Raw genomic sequence first — 21,984 nt, forward strand, 5'->3', positions numbered from 1 at the left:
CTTAATTTAGTAAATGTCGCATGTCTTTTGTAATAGCTTAATAATCTTTTATCCATAAACTTTATCAATATCACTATAATTTTCAAGCAATTAGAGTATGCATCCAAACAATATATAATTATAAATGAGATCATTCTAGAGCACAAAGAAATATATTCTATTGAGTAGTCTATTTGATGAATTACATTGACGAGAGGGGTCGACTCAAATAACCCAATAATATACAACAATAGTAGAAAATAAAGATATAAAGGTAATAAAATGGAAAAGACAATGAATTACTAGTCACGGAAACAACGTTTGTATTAATGAATTGTGTCAAGCTATTACAAGAAATTGGAATGACGTTCTAACGAGACAAGGAGGAGTGTTTTTATATCTGAATATGCACTCTAGGTGAAACTTGCCTTGTGACCCTAGCTGACAAAGGATCACAAAGAAGTAAATCAGTATAGCCGTACAGGTTGTGACTTAAACCAAAAAGACCAATATACAATTCCTACAAAAAATCAAACTTGAAATATTGTGATTACCCAACCAACTGTTCTGCCAATTATTCCTTCAAACAGTATAATTGAGACTTAAGAGCACCATAAGTTTTGTCCCGAGCCCCACTAGAATATCTACTTGGCGTATGAATGGGTTGGTTGCAGCTTATAAATTCAAAAACATTGACTTACTTTCTATACCAACTCCCCATTTTCCCACTTTCCACTGCACTTTCTCTCACTTCCTCCAACAAAACAGAAACTGTGTTCTTATAGAAAAAACCGAAATTTCCAAAAACATGAAGAAAACAAGCCTCACCGCAGCTTCCATGGCCGCAGTCTCCGCCGCTGCTCTCTCCTCTGCTTCATCCAAAGCACATACCTTTCACACGGTAACACTTCTCTACTTCTCTCCTAAATGACAAGGCTATATTCTTTTCCGTATGCTATATTTTCTTTTGTAAATATTGGATTGTAACTGGGTGGTGGGGATTATTTGATCAGAATGATGATGGTACCGGGAAGAAGAATGGAAAATCATCATCGACAGCAGCAGTGCCACCCCGGTCTGATAAGTTTGCCCCGAGGTTTGATGGATTGAGGTTCATAGAGACACTGGTCACTGCTCACAGATAAAGCTTCATCAATTCATCAGATGAACCTGTCCTATTTTTTCCAAAAAAAAAAAAGAAGTGAACAGTTCCCTAATTAGTTCACGAGGAGGAATCAGAACTGTATGGTTTTGTTGTTATCTTTAAGTTGGTCATTACCTTTTTCATCTTGCTTTTTTGATGGGATTTTTTCTTTTGGACTAGTTCAAAGTAACCGTAGAATCTCTAAGGGCAATTGGTATGTCAGCAAAATATCACGTCAGCTTGTTGTGATTTCCAAGGCTCTAAGCTCATTCACATTAATGAAAATTTACTTAGAGATCAGTGAATGCTATAGTATATTAGTATGGTTATTGAACAGCAAGCATGAGTTTTGCAGACTTACAGAGTTAAGGATGAATCTGCTGTCGTAGTTTCCCTGCTTTTCCCTTTCTGATGTAATCTTCTAATCTCTGCTCAAACTCTTCGGAGACCATATCCCGCTTTTTAAGCAATTTTATGATATCCTCGGCTGCTTGATAATTTCCATTGGATTCCAAATATGTCAGGCAAGAAGCCAATAGGCGCAGCGGAAGTTTAGCTTGTGTATGAGCTGCTAAGATTGTTTTCTTCAATGCTTGCACTGCCTTATCCATCTGCTTGTTTTCGCAATATCCACATGCCATACGACTCCATGTGTCTGCTCTGGCTTTCTGCCCACTCTCGACGATTCTCTCTACAATCGCCTCAGCTTTTTTCAAATTACCCCTCTTGCAGTAAACAGATACGAGGAAATTTGGGATTCGCTTGTCAAAGTATGTCTTGTGGGATTCCCATTCCTCCACTATTTTCTCCATGGCATCAAGATCATCGAGCTTTTCTAGTGCACTAATCATAGAGAGATAACCACTATTCCGTGATTTTCCCACTCCCTTGTACTCATTCCAAATACGGTACACATCACCTTTCCTTCCCATACTACCATAGAGAGTAAGTAGACACTCATATTCCCTCTCAGTCCTCTGGCGCCTAGTTAGATGTTCACATTTCTTCACTGCTGCCAAAGCCTTATCAAAATCACCAGCTCTAATGTACGCATTGGCAACTATTGTATAACAAACAACCCAATCAGCAATCATCACGTGATCTGCCTCCATCTTCTTCAAAAGCATTTCCATCCCATCCACATCACGAGCAGTTGCATATGCATTTAAACGGATGGTGTAGAAGAATTTGTCAACAATGACTCGTGTTTCTTCCATCTCTTGCGCTAGAGAGTGTAGCTCCTCAAATTTTCCCACCTTGGAGTACAGATTCATCATAACAGTGAACGCCAGACAATGAACATAACCAAACTCCTTTCTCAGCTTCTGCATGACACATTCTGCTTTTTCCACCGCTTTTCTATGAGCATAGCAGTTCAAAAGAGCACCATACACCTTATCAGCTCTCAAATGGATGGGAATGCTATAAAAATACTTCTCAGCCGCTTCCAGACCACGGGTTTTTTGTATAAGATCCACTCGTACTGCAATATCCCTGGGCGATAGTTGAAGGCGGTTTGACACATCAATCCATTCAAAAATCTGCAGTTAAATGGAAAGAGAAATCAGGCACCAAAACAGTAGTTTCTGAAGAAGAAGAGATGAATCAGTTCAAGCCAGCTGAGTATATTTGCAATGCTAAGGTCTTTCCTTGTTTTCTAATGTTCACGAACGCTAAACAAACAAACACATGTACATGTTCATGATCATAATTTGTTTGTGAGCATGAAATAGTCTATGTTCAAGAACAACGATCAAATAAACGACAAAAACAAAACCTACCTAATGAATGAGAGCGCCGCAGGACTGAAGAAGTGGTAAGAATTAGGAAAAGATAATTCATAAATCATCAGTGGTAGACTGGTAGGATCGTTGAAAAAATCAGAATTAATTTTTTTAAAGGTTAAACTAAAGTACTATACTAGTATCTTAAAAATAAAATAAAATAAAATAAATTGTATTTAAATGAGTGTGTTTGTGAAGAATCTTAAACAAACACTAAACGGACATATTCGTGAACATTATTAGACGAACATTAACCGCGCTTGTTCATGGATATTATTAAACGAACACTAATGAGTTTGTTCACAAACATTATTAAACAAACACTAACGAGCTTGTTCATGGACTCTTAGCAAACGACCATATAAATGTTTAGACTTTTATTAAACAAACTTTAAATTTTATTTATTTATGTTTATTTACTTTAATAAATGAATATAAACGAATACTTATCAAACACGAACAATTTATCAAAAACTCTCTGGGTAACACCCCTACTCATGTATCTATAAACATGATAAAATAAGGTGAAAACACATGCTCATGTGCTAACATGCAAACAAACCTGAAGTGCACGTAAAACTAAGGCCAATATAATGCATAAAAGTTAAGCTATTCAAAAATATCCTTCAAAAACTATACCTACAACAAATTCTAAATGTGCAATTTAAAATCATTATCAGTGCACAAATTCACAGCTGTCCCAAGTTTTTACTTGATCGGTTCTCTCTCTCTCTCTCTCTCTCTCTCTCTCTCTCTCTCTATATATATATATATATATATATATATATATATATAATTTCAATTAACGAATACTTAATTCAGTAAATTTTATTTTGATTTGGCAAATGAAAATTTGGCTAAGTTGGGCAGGGTTAATGATTAACTGAATAAAAATGGGCAAAGTGAAAAACCTGGAGGGCATGTTTGGAGCGTCTATGTTTACGGAGTCCTTTGATGATATGTCGAAGATTGTCAAGCTTGATTGGGTGACCTTCCCCAACCCACTCCTCTAATATGGGGACGATTGAAGCCCTGTTCCTCTCCACTGCAATGAGTTGATCGAACAGAGCGTCATCCGTTGGTGGAGGAAAAAACGAATCCAGGGTTTTTGCTTCATTGGAGAAGAATAGAACCCTAGGTTTGCTGTTGAAATTCCAGATACATTTCGAAATTGAGCTCGGAAAAGGAGTAACGTACTGAAAGAGCAGCTTCTTCATCTTCAGATACACTATTACGCGGTGACATGAAAGAAAGAGGGGGAAGCAGGTGAAAATAAATGGGCTTTATTCAGGCCATTTTATGTAATTTGGGCCCAATTCCAATATAAAATCTGTTTTAGCATGTAAAAATTATTTTTTAATTTTTAAAAATTATATATATATATATATATTTATAATTTATCATTATGATGTCATATTTTACCATAAACTTAGAAGTAACCTGTAAAAAAAAAATATTATTTGCACAACTTTTATTTATTTAATGTTCAATTGCACATTTTTTTTGTTTGGTGGTTCAATTGTACAAAGTGTAAAAATTCAATTGCCTATTTGACCTTTTTCTATAATTAAATATCATTTTTTGGTAACTACAATCTAGGGGTGTAAACGAGTCAAGCCGAGCTCAAGCTCGACAATTTTCGAACAGTTCGGGCTTGATGAGAACCAGCGTAGCTTTGTCCGTTCGTCGGCATCAGCTTCGTCCGGTCTCGACTAGTCGACTATTGGGCAACACTGCAGCAGCTTCGTCAGTTCGTCATTGTCGGCAGGCAGTCTTCCAGTGTCTCTGTATCTCATCTCCGTGTCGTCGTCGTCGACAATCTTCCAGACTCCAGAGTTAGGGCTTGGGGGGAATGAGGGCGGGAGTGCGAGACTGCGAGAGTACTGGAGTAAGGTAAACCTTAGAAGGGAGTAAAATTTTAATTTTAAATAATAATAATAATAATAAAATTATTATTATTATTATTATTATTATTATTATTAAGGCTCGCGAGTGGCTCGTCAAGCCACGAGCATAAGATATGTGAGCTCGGCTCGAGCTCGATAAGTAAACGAGCCAAGCTTTGACCGAGCCTCTCGCGAATGACTCACAAGCGGCTTGGCTCATTTATACCCCTACTACAATCTAACATATTTATAGTACCCCACTCAACATGATTATGTTTAATTGAGATAACCTCTCATTTAAAAAAATAAAAAATTGTAAGGCTTCTTTTTTACCCTTTTGAAGTTAAGTATACGTACACATTAAGAAACAAATAAGCAAATATTATATATACAGTATTGCGTACACATTAAGAAACAAATAAGCAAATATTATATATACAGTATTGCTGAAATCCTCTAATCCAACTTACCGTGTATTGCTTCAAATTAATTAGTTCAACTTTCATATTGCTTTAGCTATGGACATCAGAGACGAGAAGTGGAGAAAGGTTGCAGAACTCAACGGACTGTTATCTGACATTGAACGGTAACTCTTTATTTTACAAATTAGGATAAGAGTAATTCACCAGGACTATGTGGTCTAATAATACCCGGGTTGGACTTCCATTTGAAAGATTATGAGTTCGAGCCTCAATGGAGACGTTATTGGTTCTTTATTGGTTCTTTGTGTTTCAGTAGTTTGAGAAAGTATATAAACAGATACTACAATGTAATAGAGCCGATAGCTTTCAAAAAAAAGGATAAGAGTAATTCTACATATTCTTTCAATTTGTACTCCCATTTTATACTCCACATCTTTGATTGTTCAATTTAGTAGGATTTTGAAATTACATCAAGTATTTTTCTTAGGATAATTAAGGACTCAACTTTTTATTAATTACATACTCCTTCAGTGTTGTTCTCCTCAACTCATGTGATCTAATTTATACTCCGTATTAGGTTCTGACGTGAGCATGCTCCCACATTTATAAAACGTGGAGGATTAGTCTCATCATCTATTTTTATAAATTAACGGTTAAAGATTGTTAGAAAATTTGTCACAAGAAAATAGGTGATGATAGGTTTATAAATATAGTAGAGTTTCAAGTTTGTAATATTACAAAATTGACCGTGTTTTTTTTTTTTTTTTTTTTTTTTTTTTTTTTTTTTTTTTTTTTTTTTTAACTTAAAACTTTCGACCAATGCTGAACCCATAATGGTGATTAATAATAATATTACAATTTTTTTCATGTTTCTCTTGCCAAGCACATTGTACTCAAATGGCACATCTGTGGTCCCTTGAGGGAAGGTCACAGGATCGAACCTCAATGGTGGGGTATTAACTCTTTGGGTTGCAATACTTAGAAAAAATATAGATTTAAACCGATGCACCTTAAACTAGAAAAGTGACGCACTTTAAGCTTTAAATAAATATACACACCTTAAGTTTTAAACTGATGCGCCTTAAACTAGAAAAGTGACGCATCTTAAGCTATAAAACTACACACCTTTACTTTTGAACTTATGCAAAATTGTCACAATACCACTGCGTTTTTTTTTTTTTTTTTTAAATTTTCTTCAATCTAGACTGTTGATTTTGGCTAGATCAAGGGCTGAGATTAACCCTCATCTTTCATCTGCAACTTGTTACCGCACCTGATCCTTTATATATATATATATATATATATATATATATATATATAACTTCTCGTGCAGTGGTGCGGTTAACGCACCTTAAACATTAAAACAAAGCACCTTAAACACACAAACAAAGCACCTTAAGAACACAAACCACGCGGACCTAAAGCTTTAGGTCGACGCACCTTAAGTACACAAACCACGCACCTTAAAACACAAATCATGCATCTAAGGTTTTAAAATGGCGCACCTAAGTTTCAACAACTCACGCACCTTAAACATACAAATCACGCACTTTAAGAAGGAAAACAACGCACCTTAAGAAGGAAAACCACGCACATTAGCAACCGCACGGGAACCCATATATATATATATATATATATATATATATATATATATATATATATATATATATATATATATATATATATATATATATATATATATAAACATTTCCATGAGTACATGAAACCAATCTAGTGCATAAAAAATATAGATTTTTATTAGATGAGATTAATTTAGAGAATTAAAAACGAGTGTGTGTATATGAAGCATTATGATGTGTACAACATAGAGACATGTTTAATATGCACATATCATACTCATGGAGGAAAAATAATCTTTTTAGTCCCTTAATTGTGCCCTAACGAACTGATTCCTTTAGTTATAAGGATGACCACATTTAGTCCATGAATTGTTTCCGTAGTGGCCATTTTAGCCCCTCACCACAAGTATATGTTAAAATCTAATGCAGATATAAGAACAAATTTGAAAATTAATTTGTTTCTCCCAAAACACAAGTTAGATAATATATAATTTAATATGAAATATGTTGTAAATATTTTCGATAAACTAAATATCAAAGAAAAATATTATAGTACTAAAAAGCGAGATTCTCCACTACCATCAATCCAAATGGTATCTATGGATTCATGCTCTTCTATTTCCTTCTCTATTTCTCATGTTATCTTACCTCTAAGATTTTTAACAAAATTTTCCAACCAATTTGGCTATGGCCAACTGGGCAACTCCCAACCTGAAATTGATCATCCAAAAACACCATTCCTTAGAGATGAGCGCAGAGCAAATTGGAATGAATTTGAGATGAAAAATGTGGATTTGAGAAACACCATTTTAAAGGTGGATTTGAAATATCTCATCCGCATCCACATTCACTAAAGGTGCAAATCAAATCAAATCAAATTCAATTCGCTAATGACGGATTTCGCAAAAATAAAGTATATTATAATATGATATTTTAAGTATTCAAAAATCAAAATCACAATTTTAAAAATGTCCAATTAATTAGAGGTGACCAAATCTTGGGCTCGGGCTAGGGTTAGCACAGACCAGGATCAACCCAGAATAACCTGGGGCGGTCCCGTGCCGAGCCTACCAGGCTCGAAATTTTTGTAGTTATTTCTTTTTATATAAAGTAATTATAAATTTATTTATTTTTGTTTGAAATGAGATTAGAACCTTGACCTCATAATTAATAATCAAAGTTCTTTTCAATTAAACTACTTAAATCTTTTGATATAGAAATGCTAATATATACCCTAGGCTTGGTGAAGCCTAGGCCCGTTTTTTTTTCCTGGGCTGATTCAGGACTGGGGTTCGACCTTGAACCGACCATGGCCACGTCTAAGTCCATTTAAAAAAACTCACACACAAAGTATCCAATTTTAAAAATAAAAATAAAAATAATTAATTTAAAACTCAAACAAATTTAAATTATAAATTCTTCATTCATTTTCAATTCTTTATGTTATTGAGTTTGTGATTGTGACACAGTGAAGAAAAACAAATCTGACTTGAAGAGTGAAGAAGGGGGAAAGTAAAAAACGACAATTGAAAAAGAGAGACTTGAAACCCTGGACTAAGTGTAGAAAACTTTAAATGATTATATCTTTATATTTAGGTTATACTGGTCGTAAGACACTCGATAGTGAGCTACTAGGTGTGCACGTGTGTATATATATAACAATAGCGGATTGGATATAACATACTTTGAGAAGTCACATCTCCATCTAATCCACTAAGTGGATCCACATCCCATCTAGGCATCCATTTTAAGTGGATGAGAATTGGATGGGAGTGATTTGACGAATTTGGCGTATTGGAGCGGATTTGGTGGATCCTTGCTCACCCATACCATTCTTTCATCCTCCTCCTTTTTCTTGTAGTAAACAACAATAAAGAAATGTCATAGATTTCTCGCGTAGTAGACGTTAAGAATTCTTGTACTGCTTAGGAAAACTTCTCTCTACTATTAAATTTTAAGCATTTTGTTTTTGTGTGTATTCCCGTGTTTAAAATCTTGAACTACATCCATATTGACACTCTTTTCTCCCCAATGTATGGCTTCTCAGCCAGACTGGTGTTTGAACACAATTTGTTGTAGTTGAAATTGTAACCCACTTCTTGCATATGAATGTAATATATGTTACTTTCTTATTTGTCCTCTATGTAACTTAATGTAAATGAATATCCATATGTAACTTTGGCTCTGCCATAGGCAAATTATATCATGGACCAAGGTTCATAGTGCGCTGTTGACCCTGATCTAATACACAATATTTGACTTCATAATGCACATAAATCATGTTCATAATACACATACACATAAACACGATATAATGATGTGCATTATGAACATGAATTATGTGCTTTATGTTCATTATATCGTGTTTATGTGTATTATGAACATGAATTCTGTGCATTATGAACATGAATTCTGTGTATTGGACCTGGGTTCACAGTGCACTGTAGACCCTAGTCCACGATATAACGATTGTCTATCATATGTGAGTGTGTATTAACTTTGGCGTTGTGTATTTGGATCAGGAGTGTACAGTATCTAGATACAATGGTTGAGAGAAGTGAGAAGCCTTTGGTTATAAATATTGAAACCAATATAAGCACAGTAAGATATTTGGTGGCAGCTTATAGGCTCGACCCTGGGTTCATTGCAGAACACCTTCATGGAGGGCTAAAAGGCATAAAAGATGAACTTGATGAAATAAGTAATCAAATTTCGAAAGTGGCTACAAGAAAGATAAATCAGCTACTTTCTGAATGGTTGGGAATCATTGTTAAGAAGACAAATAAAATAAAGTTGTTGACTTCTAATTTTGGCGAGCTGCCACCAGATAAAAAAATAGTGGCCATCGGGGCCGAGGCATCGACGTCAACCCGTGGAAAGGTAAAAATGCTGTCAAATACCCGACAATGCATTGATTTGTGCGTTGAAGAGAGCCTTTTGGTTTCGCCTATGATCGCCAGTCTTAAGAAGAGCTACGACCGTCTTCCTCTCGAACTGAAGCTGTGCTTGCTCTGTCTTTCGGTGTTTCCTGAGAATTTCGTCATTAAGAAAAGGCCATTGGTGTACTGGTGGATGGCAGAAGGGTTCCTCACTGACGAGGATGATGATGGGGAAGGAAACTTCATGGAGCTTATCCGTAAGGAGTTCATACAACCATGCTATCATGAAGGAGGTAACATGGCCGGGAAAGTAGGTGCTTGTAGAGTGCAGCCTTGGATCCGAAGAATGTTAGTTTCAATTGCTTTAGAAGCCCAGTTCTTCGAATTTTATGGCGGAAGGGAGAAGAAAGATGGGATTTGGGCGCGGCTATGCTTATGCAATAATGAAGAAGATCTCAACCACGCCATCACCAGTAAAACTGAAATGGTGTTGGATGATGAAAGTACTTTTCAAAGGTTAGAAATGGTCGCAGAGAGGTTAAAATGGGCAAAAGCTAAATCTATCTATTATGCAAATAAACTGGATCGTGCCATTGATATGGGGGCCTCTAATATATCAGGGGACCCGGAGGTGAATGGTGAGCAGCAAACCAACTATGTTACCTCTGATGCTTTAGATGACTTGTGCCATGGTTGTATATATATACTGGATATTTTGATTGTTATGGTGCACGATGATCGGAAAGTAATCACGTTGGGTCATCTTAGGAGCCGCTGTCAGTGGATAATTGATAATAGGAAGAGATATTATGATGAGTTTGGTGTTTGGTCGGATAATCTTCTTCCTCAGCAACGCAGTCTTAGTAAGGAAATAAGTGATTTGCAAGAGGAGATGCAAGGTACCTATGCGACTATAAAACATCAACTTGAGGCCTTGAGAAGTTGTTTAAACGATTGCATGCGCCATGATGATGAGCTCTACAACAGAAGAAAGAACTGTGAGTGGTTGCAAAAACACGACGACATGTTTAGCCCATACCACGACCTCACCCTGCATTTCCCCTCTCCCATGAAGAAAAGGGATGATGGTGAATACTACTATGAAGGGGGTAAGGTATTTGGGAATCATTAATGTCAACCAAGATAACCCAAATTTGGAGGAGAAATGGTTTGGGAGATTAAAAAACCTTCACACTTTTCACTTGGGAAGGTGGCAAGACTCTAGGCCAATCCATCACATTGATGTTCAAAATCTTGGATTCTTGAAAGCCTTGTTCCAAGTAGCCAAGCATTTGAAATATCTGAGCCTCAGAGGAGTTTCAGGGATTAGTGAGTTGCCTTCCGCTATTTCTGAATGCTGCAACCTCCAAACATTGGACCTCAAGGCATGCTACAGTTTGGAAAACCTTCCTCCACAGATTGTGTCGCTTGCCAAACTCACTCACTTTGATGTATCAGAATGCTACCTCCTTCCTCAGAACGACAGACTATGGAGTTCAGTACTCGAAAAGCTTAAGCTGCTCCGAACGCTCAAGGGTGTGAAAATATCAAAGAGGTTCAAAATTAAGAGTGCTGGGAAATTAAGGAAGTTGGGCGTCATCTTCACTGCATCCATGGAACTCACACTTCCAACCCACTGTTTTCACCACCTTCGTGTTCTAACATTGACATGGAGGACGACTTCCTTTGAGAAACCTAAGGTCACATTTCCTCCACAACTTCTTCAAAATCTAAGCAAATTAGATCTGAGATGCTATCCTGAGAAGGATTGGCCGGTTTGGCTTCATCAACTTCCTGCTTTGGAGACACTTTACATCACCGGAGGTAAAATTCTGAGCTTCCCAACTGATTTAACCGACTTCAAGTTCCACAAACTCCAAGTTCTGCGTTTGAAATATTTAACTAACACAATGCTGGGTTTTCCAAGATCTCATCGGCAAACCAGTTTTCCTTCTCTCCAGTACTATGCAGGCCTCAACTTTATAAGTTGATTCATGCAACCTAGCAATTCTACAGTCTGATACATACTGTTTATCAATTCCATTTTACTTCTTCCATATGATTTTTTTTTTCTTGTAATTAAATAAATCAGTTGTGTTGATTTAAGAACCTCCACCAGTGGTTCTCTAAATGCATGCAACCTAGTAATTCTACCTTCTCCAAACGCACAGTCAGTAAGTACTTTTCTTGTGCGTGTGTGTGTATCAATTAATTCAGTAAATTGTATTTTGATTCAGTAAATGAAAATTTGGATAATTTGGGTGGGGTTAATGATGAACTGAATAACAAGAGTTTATGAAAGTGGGCAAAGTGAAAAACCTGGAGGGCATGTTTGGAGCGTCTATGTTTACGGAGTCCTTTGATGATATATCGAAGACTATCAAGCTTGATCGGCCGAGCTAATGGGAACGATTGAAGCCCTATGCCTCTCCACTACCCTGAACCGATCGAACAGAGCGTCATCCGTCTGAGATGGTGAAGGAAAAAAAAAATCCATAGTTTTTTCCTTTTTTGTGGAGAAGAATAAAACGCTCAAACCCTAGGTTTGCTATTTGAATTCCAGATACGTTTCGAAATTGAGCTCGGAAAAGCAGTACTGTACTGAAATAGCAACTTCTTCATCTTCGGATACTGGGATACACGGTGAGATGAAAGAGGGATTTCGAAGCAAGTGAAAACCTTTTAATAAATGGTGTCCTTATTCAGGCCATTTTATGAAATTTGGGCCCAATTCCAACAGATTAGGCATTATCGCATACATACAAATCATTCTTCCAAATGCTTGAACCCCAACCCAAGGGCCCCCACACCTCGTCAACATTTGGAAGGATATAAATCATGGTAACTCAATTGAACATGAACCACAGAAACTAGACATTTGCTCATTGCGTGCTCATTGCGCACAAAGAACCCTTCACTTTGAGAGATTGCTCCCACACTGTCACTGCCACTGCCGTTGCCGCATACATACAAATCATTATTCTATAGACTATGGATTATTTTGTAAGGTGAAGCGCTGGTATAAGACACCACTTGTTAGGATCGAGCGTTTATCACTCACACCAAAAAAACAATAGCTAGTAGTAAATGTGTAACTTTTTTTTTTTTTTTTTCTTTTAGATAGTCATCACATTTTTGAGACGTTTGGTGTTAGACTTGATATTTACCCTTTAATGGCATCCGCCTCATAATCCTCCAACCATCGAGTTCTAGACTTTGCCTTTATCGACCTCCGCCCAACAGGAATAATGAGCATTAGCCCATATTTCTCCCATCAAGCACAGTCTTAGGGTTTATGTCGGGTCAACCTCAACAAAACCAATAGAAGATTACGAGGCTTACCGTTAATTTTATTCTAAAAGAAAAATATGCTTAATGGATATATTAAAAATGGAGCAAATCGACACGAGAAGACGGAACAAGGAGGACTCGAGCAGACCCGAGGTCTCGAGGTTGAGCCCTGTCCTTGACCCGGACCGCCCTATGCCATGGGGCCTCGACTACGAGGCCTTGGCCATGAGGGCTTGACTATGAGGCCTCAGCCGGTCAATCCATAGGTCCGGTCACACGGTCGAAGGAGGTTGTAACCGTTCTCACCGTATTAGGGAGACGGTTAGGAGGTTTCTTGTGTATAAATAACTTTGTAATTGTCTCATTAAGACACATTCACAATCATTGTCCTAGTCTAACATTGTAATAGCATTACATTCTCTTTGTAATAGCTTAGCAACTACAAATTAATACAACATTTGGTTTTCAGAATCTATAACACTTGTTTTCATATCGTTTTGCCTATTTCATTATCATTAATTTATCGGGTTTAATAATTCAGACCACCCGAGTTAATTAAATCCATCAAGGCTATTCAACAATTAGCTGAAGTTTTCATCACAATTGAAGCATTCAACTACTTCATAGGATAACAAATCAATGACTAGGTAAATGCAATTTGTCTGAGGATGAGAATCATCACCTGTTGTAAACAAATGAATCTTCCCCTTAACATCAATTAGGCTATAACCCAACTCTTTTCTGCTTTCTCTTTCCCTCTCCATATGCCTCCTCATCTCTGCAACCTCCTTCCATTTCCCAGCCAAAGCATACATGTCAATAACCATCAAGCATGCACTGGAATTATATGGTTCAAGTTTCAATATCTGATCTGCCACATAAATTCCCAGATCCAGATTGCCATGAATCCTACAACCATTAAGCAGTGTCCTCCAAAAGATGGGTGTTGGATCAAAGGGCATGTTCAGAATTACCCCGTTCGCCTCTTCAAGCTCTCCAACCCGCGATAGAAGGTCCACCAGGCCTGCGAAATGCTCGGGTCCTGGTGAAATCCCATAGTCAGTCTGCATTGCATGAAAATATTGTCTCCCTTCATGTACAAGTCCACAGTGGCTGCAACCATGAAGGACTCCCAGAAAACTGATTCTGTCGGGCAAAAACCGAGCTTTTTGCATCTGTTGGAACATAACCATCGCTGCTACGCCATGGCCATGCTGTGCATAGCCCATGATCATAGAATTCCAGGTGACGGTGTCAGGTTTATCTAGCTCCATAAACACACGCCTCGCGTTTTCAAAGCTGCCAGTCTTGATGAACATAGAAATCGCTGAATTCCCAACGCGGGTGTTGGTGTTGAACCCGCGTTTGTAGAGCTGGGAATACGCCTGCTCGGTCATGGAAAACGAGGCCGAATCAGTACAGGCAGCTAAGACACTGGTGATTGAATGAGAAGTTGGGTGGAATCCAGCCACCAACATTTCCTTGAACACATGTAAACTTTCCTGGGGAAATCCATTTTGCTGAAACCCTGACACAATTGAGGACCAAGAAATCGAATTAGCTTCTGGCATTTGCTTAAACAACCTCCACGCCTCTTCAACTCTCGATGCCCGGCACATCCCGGTGATGATAGCAGTCCAACTCACAACATCTTTCCCCGGCATAACTGTAAAGAGCTTCAATGCAGTGTAGAGCTTGCTGCCCTTTATGTAACCCATAATCATAGAATTCCAAGAATATGAGGTTCTCTCAGGCATTTCGTCGAACAGTTGTCTTGCATCATCTAATCTGTTATTTTCTATATACGACTTGATCATAACATTCCAAGAAACGGCGTCTCTGTGACCCATTTCATCGAACAGTACTCTTGCACGTCCCATGTCCCCCTTCATGGCGTAAGCTGATATTTGCTTTGTCAAATTCACTAAATGCTTATTCATTGCTGTACAAACTGCATATGAACTATTCACTACTGGATATATATATATATATAAATTTTCTCCCCTCAAACTCTGGAAGTACGAAATGCAGCTGAAGAAAACCTTAAAGAAGGAAAAGATAAAGAAAATGATGTTGCTGCCCAGGATCGAACTGGGGACCTTTAGTGTGTAAGACTAACGTGATAACTACTACACCACAGCAACTTTGACGCTGAGTGTCAACGCTTTAATGTTTATATAGTTATTTGAATTACTTATCGATTTGAATCAGTGGATGAATTTCTGCCACCAGCTTAGCGTGAGAGCCGGGACAGTGAGGGAGACGAACAAAATCCCCGAGAGATTCACACACACATATACACAGAGGAGCGTCTCGAAGAACTTGAAACCCTAACCCGCTTGATTGATTTCGATTGGGTATAGGGTTGGGGATTTGGTTTTCCACGCAATTTAACATCGAATTGAATCCCTAGGAAGCGCAAAAAAAAAAAAAAAATGGCATTAAGATTTGCTCGGAGCTGCATCCAGTCGGTGCTGAAGATCGTGAACTCGCTATTAGGGATGGTTGGGATCGCCATGATCATGTACGCCCTTTGGATGTTCAGAGTTTGGCAGAAGCACATGGCCGGCCCCTCTCCTCCCCCCTTCTTTGGACCCAGTGATGCCCCTATCCCTTGGTAACTAACATCTCAGCTTTTCCTCTTTATATCCTTCTTTCTTTGCTTTTTGGTTGTGGGTATGGTTGTTGAGAATTGAATCCCCAGATGTGATATTTCAGATTCACATGAAAGTTATTTGCTTTTTCTTTTTATTGTTTTTGAGTTACAAAGAAACTATAGCCACTACTTGAGGGTATGCCCTCCTTGTCTTGTAACCCTAGCCAACACATAGCCACTACAATTTCAAATTGCCTTTCTGTAAGGTTACATTTCATTCTTGGATATCTGTGATTATCCATTGTTGCTTGCTTTCTGGAAATTTTAAATCTTAAGGTGAATGAAGAAATGGGAAATCTTTGCCATTTTGCATTAGATGTTTAAGCAGTGTGACAGTGTCCCCTTTTATGCCCACAACTGTTGTTTTCTAATATGGAGTATTGATTATTACTCCATCCATTCATACCAAATGGATCTTCCCAAAACTGTCATCAAATGAACACTGTGAGTCTGCACTTTAAGAAGTAATAGTGTGCCTACTTCGATGTCCATGCTAACCTTTCTTGAGTGTTCATCATTATTTGAAATCATTTTGAACTTATCTGATATGAGTTTGCTTTCCTTTGTAAATATTATGCCAGGTTCATTTATACTATTCTTGGCCTGGGTATCACTTTATGTTTCATCACCTGCTCTGGTCATATTGCTGCAGAAACTGCTAATGGCTGCTGTCTGTATATCGTATCCTCTTGAGTAAATTCTCGTGCCATTGGAAAGGCCTATGAATTTTTTGCAGTTTTTTTTGTGTTTCTTGAGTTTTATTTTTGTCTTCATATGTGGTAGTCTGGTACTTCTCTTTCTTGATCACCGCATTGCAAAAACATGGATGAATTAAAGATGCCATTTTTTGTCCTTAATAATGGTAGTACATCGTGTTTGTCTTTCTACTTCTCGTGTTGGAAGCTGCAGTGACGGTGGATGTTTTCTTAAACAATGACTGGGAAGAGGTATTCTCGGATGACTTCTGCATTGCAATGGTTAGCTTCATAGTTGTTTTATTCACGGTTTTCTAATTGACCTGGTTGGAACAGGACTTTCCCGAGGATACAACCGGGAACTTCGATGATCTCAAAAGTTTTGTTAATGACAACTTTGACCTGTGCAAATGGATTGGCTTGTCAGTGGTGGCCGTGCAGGTGTCTGTCTCTATTCCTATTAATTTTTCAAACCGATTAGCTCCTTAATCAAACTCTATGGAAGTCATGCAGAGCTTCTCCTTTGAGAACGAACTGATGGAAGCGGGCTTCTCTAATGTTTCCAACTTTTTCTTCTTCTTTTTTTGTTAAAAAAAAAAAAAAAAAAAAACTTTACGGGACCTCGGTTAACGTCTTATATTGCCTAATAGCTGTTTCTTCGCATGCAGGGACTGAGCGTGTTACTGTCAATGGTTCTCAAAGCTTTGGGACCACATCGCGAGAGATACTATGAGAGTGATGATGATTACACTCCAGATGGAGCCCCGCTTTTGAAAAACTACGTCCCCCAAACTTCATACGTTGTTGGTGACCCCGTATATGGGTCCAAGAGCGATTCTTGGAATATCCGGATTAACAGCAAGGTAACATGCACTTGAATACACTTTATGAGCTTCTAGAGTTACACTAACATTTATTACTTTCGGTTAAATTGCTAATCTTCCACTGTTTTCATGTCAATGAGCCGAATCATTGGTGTGATATCTTTTGTACGTTCAATTTAAACTATACCGTTCTTGGCTGTTTCTTGTTTCCATAGTACTAGTCAAGTTATTCTCTTGTTTTATGATACATTGGCGTTCTACCTAACCTTATAGTCAATCTAACGAACTTGCTAGCGAAGTTGTGCATTATTCCTTGATTGTAAATATCGTTTTCATTGATTATAACACCTGTTGCAAAAATTGGCCTAGGCAGCCGTCTAGGCGCTAGGCTCTCCTAGGCTGTGGCGATTTCCCCCTAGGTGGCTGGCCGCCTAGGCGTCCAATTTGGCCGAGTTAGCCGAGTGAACTCGGCTGACTGACTCGGCCTTGCTAATTTTTTTTCATTATATATATATATATATATATATACCCACACACGTGAACTGTTTTTTTGTTTTTTTTTTTTTTTTGTTTTAATTAGCCGTCTAGGCGCTAGGCACTACTGTAGCGTCCGACTAGCGCCTACTGCAACCATGATTATAACCCTTTGCGTTTGCAGGCAGCCAGATGAGCAAAATCTTCTCTAGATTATGGAGAATTCAGATTGGCGCCGAACTTGTACAAGGTTGGAGATGGATATTAGCAGGCTTTCGATTTGGTCGTAGGATTCATGTAATATATATGCAGTTAATGTATATTCTCCCCATCCACTAAACCTTTTATTTTGGTCTATGTTGTCACTGCAAATGACATGTAAGTCTTATGAAGATAATATGTAGATCTACATTCTACAAATGCCGCTTCTTGTTTGGCAATTGTTATAATGCCAGATTTTTGTTCAATATCTCAAAGTTATCAAGACAAAAAAAACGCCTTTCAATTTGATATCAGAGCAGTTTAGTTGGTCTTTTGCCCTACCTAATAAGGGAATATGCTGCTCACGTTTTTGAGAAAGATTTTCTTTGAGTTTTTGACTTTTTGACATAGAAACATAACTGATAGGATTATAGAGTAATCAATGTTCGAACTCTTGAAAAGTTTTTGTGTGGACTCTCGCTATCAATGTTTGAACCCTTGAAAGCTGGAAAAGTTTTTGTGCATTGTAACAACAGTAGAATAAAATGATTTTATTCAATGAATTCAATCATATTCTTGGGCAAAGTTACATATGTAAAATTCTCTATTTTGGGCGACGAAAGAAACCCACTGCTACTATCCGAGAATGTGCACGGGATAAACTCCGCCTTGTGCGTGTAAAATTCTGTTTTACATATATCTATTCTTGCTTGCTACCATAGAAACAAGATGCAATGTTAGTTTTCCCTCAATACTTACCACAAAGATCTGTGCTATTACCATATTTATATGCTCACAGTTGATGTGAAATGGCACCAAAACTATCCTCCATAATAGAGATGAAAGAATTCTTGCAGTCAAGTAATGACACTCACTCTTTCTGCACATCTCTGAGCTGCACTTCTTTCTGCACCAGATGTTCAGCATCTCCGACACGGACTTCACCGATGGGCACACCCTCGTGTCCGTTTTGGAACAACGACTCAATCTGCTCGAGCGATTTGCCTTTTGTCTCGGGGATGAATTTATAGGTGAAGGCGACAGCGAGGGCCGAGATTGCCGAGAAAATGAAGAAGGTACCGCCCACTGTGATTGCCCGGGAGACCGAAAGGAAGGACATCGCGACCAGGCCACTGCACATTCGGTTGCCCACGGCTCCCAGTGCAGACGCTTGGGCGCGAAACTTCAACGGAAATATCTCCGATGTCACAACCCAGCAAACCGGGCCCAACCCCACCGAGAAAAACGCCACATTGCCACAAACAAACAGTATTGCCAGTGAGATTCCAACCGATCCTTCCCCGAGGAAAGTAAGAGAGAACGCTAAACCAAACAGGCAAGCAGTCATTCCTATAGTGCTCGCGTACATCAGTGGCTTCCTTCCAACTCTGTCGATGAGAAAAATGGCGATTAGTATGAACACGGTCTTCGTGACCCCCACAGCAACCGTTGCAGCTAGGAGCTTCGACTCGCCAACAATCCCGGCTGCTTTTAAGATCTCGGGACTGTAGTAAACCGTTGCATCAATCCCCGTTATCTGCTGGAAACACTGGATTCCAAACCCCGTGATTAGCATCCTACGAAGGGCGGGGGAAGGACTCAAAAGCTCACGCCACACTGCTTTCTCTTCGTATTTCTCCCCGTTCGTTACTCCCCCAGCAGCTAACTGTATCTCTGCAAGCCTCTCTTCCACTTCTGCATCATTATCGTTCGTTTTCATTAGCACTGCCTTGGCCTCGTCCACTCGGTTCTGCACAACCAGCCATCTCGGTGACTCTGGGATGACGAAGAGAGCAAACGCTATAAAAACCGAGGGAAGAATCCCCACAGCCAGCATTATTCGCCAGTTTATATGCGCTGGGAATCCAGAAAACGCATAGTTAGATACATAACCGAGTAGGATCCCGAGGTTTATAAAAATCTCGGGGAACGACGTTAGGGTTCCTCTCTCAACTGTCGGGGATATCTCCGCTATATAGACAGGCGCAATCATCACGCCAAATCCAATGCCAATCCCAGCAAAGAATCTTCCTATCATAAGTACTTTAAACGAAGGAGCAACTGTCATAATCGCTGCTCCCGTCTGGAAAATAATCGAGGCCAATCCCATTGTCCACTTCCTGCCAATCGCATCCGAGGTTCTTCCCCCAACTAAGCTACCCACGAGCGAGACGATACTCAAAATACCAACCAGAACTTCTTCTTGCACCTCTGTTATCTTTAGATCTTGTTGAATAAATAGGATTGCTCCACTCATCACACCCACATCTGCAGATTCAGACACCATTAATGGGAGCTTGTCACCATATTCAGATCAATTAATGATTGGTATTCTTGATTAAAAGCTCATAGGAGGAACTATGCACTATTGAAATTAAACAAAATCCATATCTTTAAGTTCTAATTTCATTCTTGGATCAATCTAACTAACTTTTGGCTACTAAAATCAGACAGGAATCAATAATAAACAAAAGAATCTGCCATCATTCTAAATCTTCATCTGTTTGAGTTTTGACCTTAAGATTCAGACATTAACAGCCTCTGATATGAAATCAATCAAAACCCAGCAAAACAATCAAGAAAGTGAGGAAAAAAACATTACCATAGCCAAGGAGGACATTATTAAGCGATGCAAAAACAGCACAGGCAAAAACATATTTCCTAGTACTCTTCCTCCTCTTCTCAAGCTGATGATGATGGTGTGAAGGATCATTATCATCATAATAATCTGCCACTTCAGACTCCATCCTCTTGTATTTGTTCTTGCTCCCCAGAGGGAACTCAGACATCCCCATCCCCATCTCCACATTCCCATTCTCTTTCAACCCCATCTCTCCCTCCAAGACTGCGCCTTTTTCAGATTCCCAACTGCAAAAACAGAAATTTGGACCAACCCAGAAGCCTTGAAGGTTAACTGGTTAAGATTCTGGACAGTTTTGGGAACTTGGGCAAGTCAAACCCAGATCTGGGGTGGAAGAAAGACGAGCAGGAAAAATGGCAACTTTGGTCCACCTTTGGATTTGTCAGCAACACACTTTTAGCGACGAAAGGGTAAACCACACGCGGCCTTGACTTCAATTTTAGAATTTATGGAGCTTTCAAGGTAACATCCCATCCTGTAACAGCTGGATTAATTTTGATAATTTTATTTAGTTTTGCATAAATTAAGGATTTGATTATTGCTAATCAAGGTGCATTTTTTGGTAGCACATGCACCCTGACAATTTTTGTTTGTTTCCACATTTTTTACCCCCGATAAATATTTTTTCACAAAAAGCTTAACGCAAATAATATAATTTAATTAAGTTCAAATTCGTGTGCGATATTATGGGGAGCTGTCGGTGGAACTAAATTAGGGCATTAGTTGTTGAATCTTTGGTTTCCTTGTTTGTCCGATCCGTTCAGTTTCTCCAACGTTAAAGGAGATTCTGTCTGCAAGACAGCATCCTATCCTATATTGCATATAATATCCGCCTCTTTCTCATGCACTCTTGCATTTATTGACAATTGATTTAGGTTCACTTTTTCTTATTTATTTCACTTGTATCATGAATTTAAGATGGAATTTTATTCTTTCAATTCTATAAAATTTTGCCCCGCCAACTTAATAATGTGATAAAAAGTGAGTAGGGGATGCACTGGCTTAATTCAATGGTTTAGTAAGCATTATTTGAAAAAAAAAAAAAAAAAAAAAAAACAGAGTAGGGAGGGGAACTCGGAATGTGGTGCATCTAGTGCGGCAACATCGTTGTTGACTAATGTGTCCCGAAAAGGGGTACCCAAGTAGGTGAAATATGATTCTTGTATTTGAAAGTCATGGGTTTAATTCTTACCAACACACTTATGACTAAGTTTGTCGCATTGGGTTTTCTAGTGTGATTTATTTATTTACAGGCTATTACATAAGAACAAATGAATATTACTAATATATAAAATTTATATATAAACTATATTGAAAGTACTCTTAAGCAAAAAAAAAAAAAAAAATTATTATAAGAAAATGTAAAAAAGAAAAAAAAAGAAAAAGAAATACTCGGTCAAAGTTAGAAGGTTAGACGATTCACTAATAAATAGGGAAAATGGTCAAATAGGCCCTCGAACTTTAGTTTAAAAGTCAATTAGGCCCCTAAACTTTTTAAAGGTGCAATTACACCCATCAACAATTCATT

General features: G+C 38.2%; 6 protein-coding genes and 1 non-coding gene across 11 annotated transcripts; 3 read left to right on the forward strand and 4 right to left on the reverse strand.

Annotated features, from left to right (window-relative positions):
* The first annotated feature begins 290 nt into the window (after positions 1 to 290).
* Positions 291 to 1,423, forward strand: LOC109155870. The gene is made up of 2 exons (XM_019303550.1): positions 291 to 880; positions 993 to 1,423. Exons 1-2 carry the CDS (start codon positions 635 to 637, stop codon positions 1,122 to 1,124), a joined length of 378 nt encoding a protein of 125 aa, XP_019159095.1. The 5' UTR covers positions 291 to 634; the 3' UTR covers positions 1,125 to 1,423.
* LOC109155863 (pentatricopeptide repeat-containing protein At2g20710, mitochondrial-like) lies at positions 1,055 to 12,329 on the reverse strand. Of its 5 annotated transcripts, none has more exons than XM_019303543.1 (4): positions 12,082 to 12,329; positions 3,819 to 3,926; positions 1,485 to 2,664; positions 1,055 to 1,154 (listed from the first exon to the last, which is right to left on the reverse strand). In XM_019303543.1, the coding sequence occupies exons 1-3, from the start codon at positions 12,169 to 12,171 to the stop codon at positions 1,489 to 1,491; spliced, it is 1,374 nt and encodes a 457-aa protein (XP_019159088.1). In that variant the 5' UTR covers positions 12,172 to 12,329; the 3' UTR covers positions 1,055 to 1,154; positions 1,485 to 1,488. The 5 variants fall into 5 exon arrangements, with proteins under 5 accessions (XP_019159088.1, XP_019159084.1, XP_019159086.1 ...); XM_019303539.1 differs by having other exon boundaries at positions 3,819 to 4,135; positions 11,994 to 12,175; XM_019303541.1 differs by having other exon boundaries at positions 1,087 to 1,154; positions 1,477 to 2,664; positions 3,819 to 4,135; positions 11,994 to 12,175.
* LOC109155861 lies at positions 5,268 to 11,481 on the forward strand. Its single transcript, XM_019303537.1, has 2 exons — positions 5,268 to 5,379; positions 9,318 to 11,481. The coding sequence occupies exons 1-2, from the start codon at positions 5,312 to 5,314 to the stop codon at positions 10,804 to 10,806; spliced, it is 1,557 nt and encodes a 518-aa protein (XP_019159082.1). The 5' UTR covers positions 5,268 to 5,311; the 3' UTR covers positions 10,807 to 11,481.
* Positions 12,330 to 13,546: 1,217 nt separating the features above from the next.
* LOC109155673 (pentatricopeptide repeat-containing protein At4g02750-like) lies at positions 13,547 to 14,905 on the reverse strand. The gene has a single exon (XM_019303295.1). The coding sequence runs from the start codon at positions 14,903 to 14,905 to the stop codon at positions 13,547 to 13,549; it is 1,359 nt and encodes a 452-aa protein (XP_019158840.1).
* Positions 14,906 to 15,036: 131 nt separating this feature from the next.
* On the reverse strand, positions 15,037 to 15,109 carry TRNAV-UAC. Its single transcript has one exon. It is a non-coding gene; the product is annotated as a tRNA-Val (tRNA).
* Positions 15,110 to 15,182: 73 nt separating this feature from the next.
* Positions 15,183 to 18,083, forward strand: LOC109155869 (tetraspanin-19). The gene is made up of 6 exons (XM_019303549.1): positions 15,183 to 15,582; positions 16,203 to 16,302; positions 16,488 to 16,568; positions 16,653 to 16,757; positions 16,985 to 17,179; positions 17,799 to 18,083. The coding sequence occupies exons 1-6, from the start codon at positions 15,401 to 15,403 to the stop codon at positions 17,808 to 17,810; spliced, it is 675 nt and encodes a 224-aa protein (XP_019159094.1). The 5' UTR covers positions 15,183 to 15,400; the 3' UTR covers positions 17,811 to 18,083.
* Positions 18,084 to 18,350: 267 nt separating this feature from the next.
* LOC109155860 (probable polyol transporter 4) lies at positions 18,351 to 20,874 on the reverse strand. The gene is made up of 2 exons (XM_019303536.1): positions 20,418 to 20,874; positions 18,351 to 20,083 (listed from the first exon to the last, which is right to left on the reverse strand). Exons 1-2 carry the CDS (start codon positions 20,644 to 20,646, stop codon positions 18,687 to 18,689), a joined length of 1,626 nt encoding a protein of 541 aa, XP_019159081.1. The 5' UTR covers positions 20,647 to 20,874; the 3' UTR covers positions 18,351 to 18,686.
* Positions 20,875 to 21,984: the final 1,110 nt, after the last annotated feature.

This window comes from Ipomoea nil, unplaced genomic scaffold (assembly GCF_001879475.1).
Source record: "Ipomoea nil cultivar Tokyo-kokei standard unplaced genomic scaffold, Asagao_1.1 scaffold2704, whole genome shotgun sequence".
NCBI lineage: Eukaryota > Viridiplantae > Streptophyta > Magnoliopsida > Solanales > Convolvulaceae > Ipomoea > Ipomoea nil.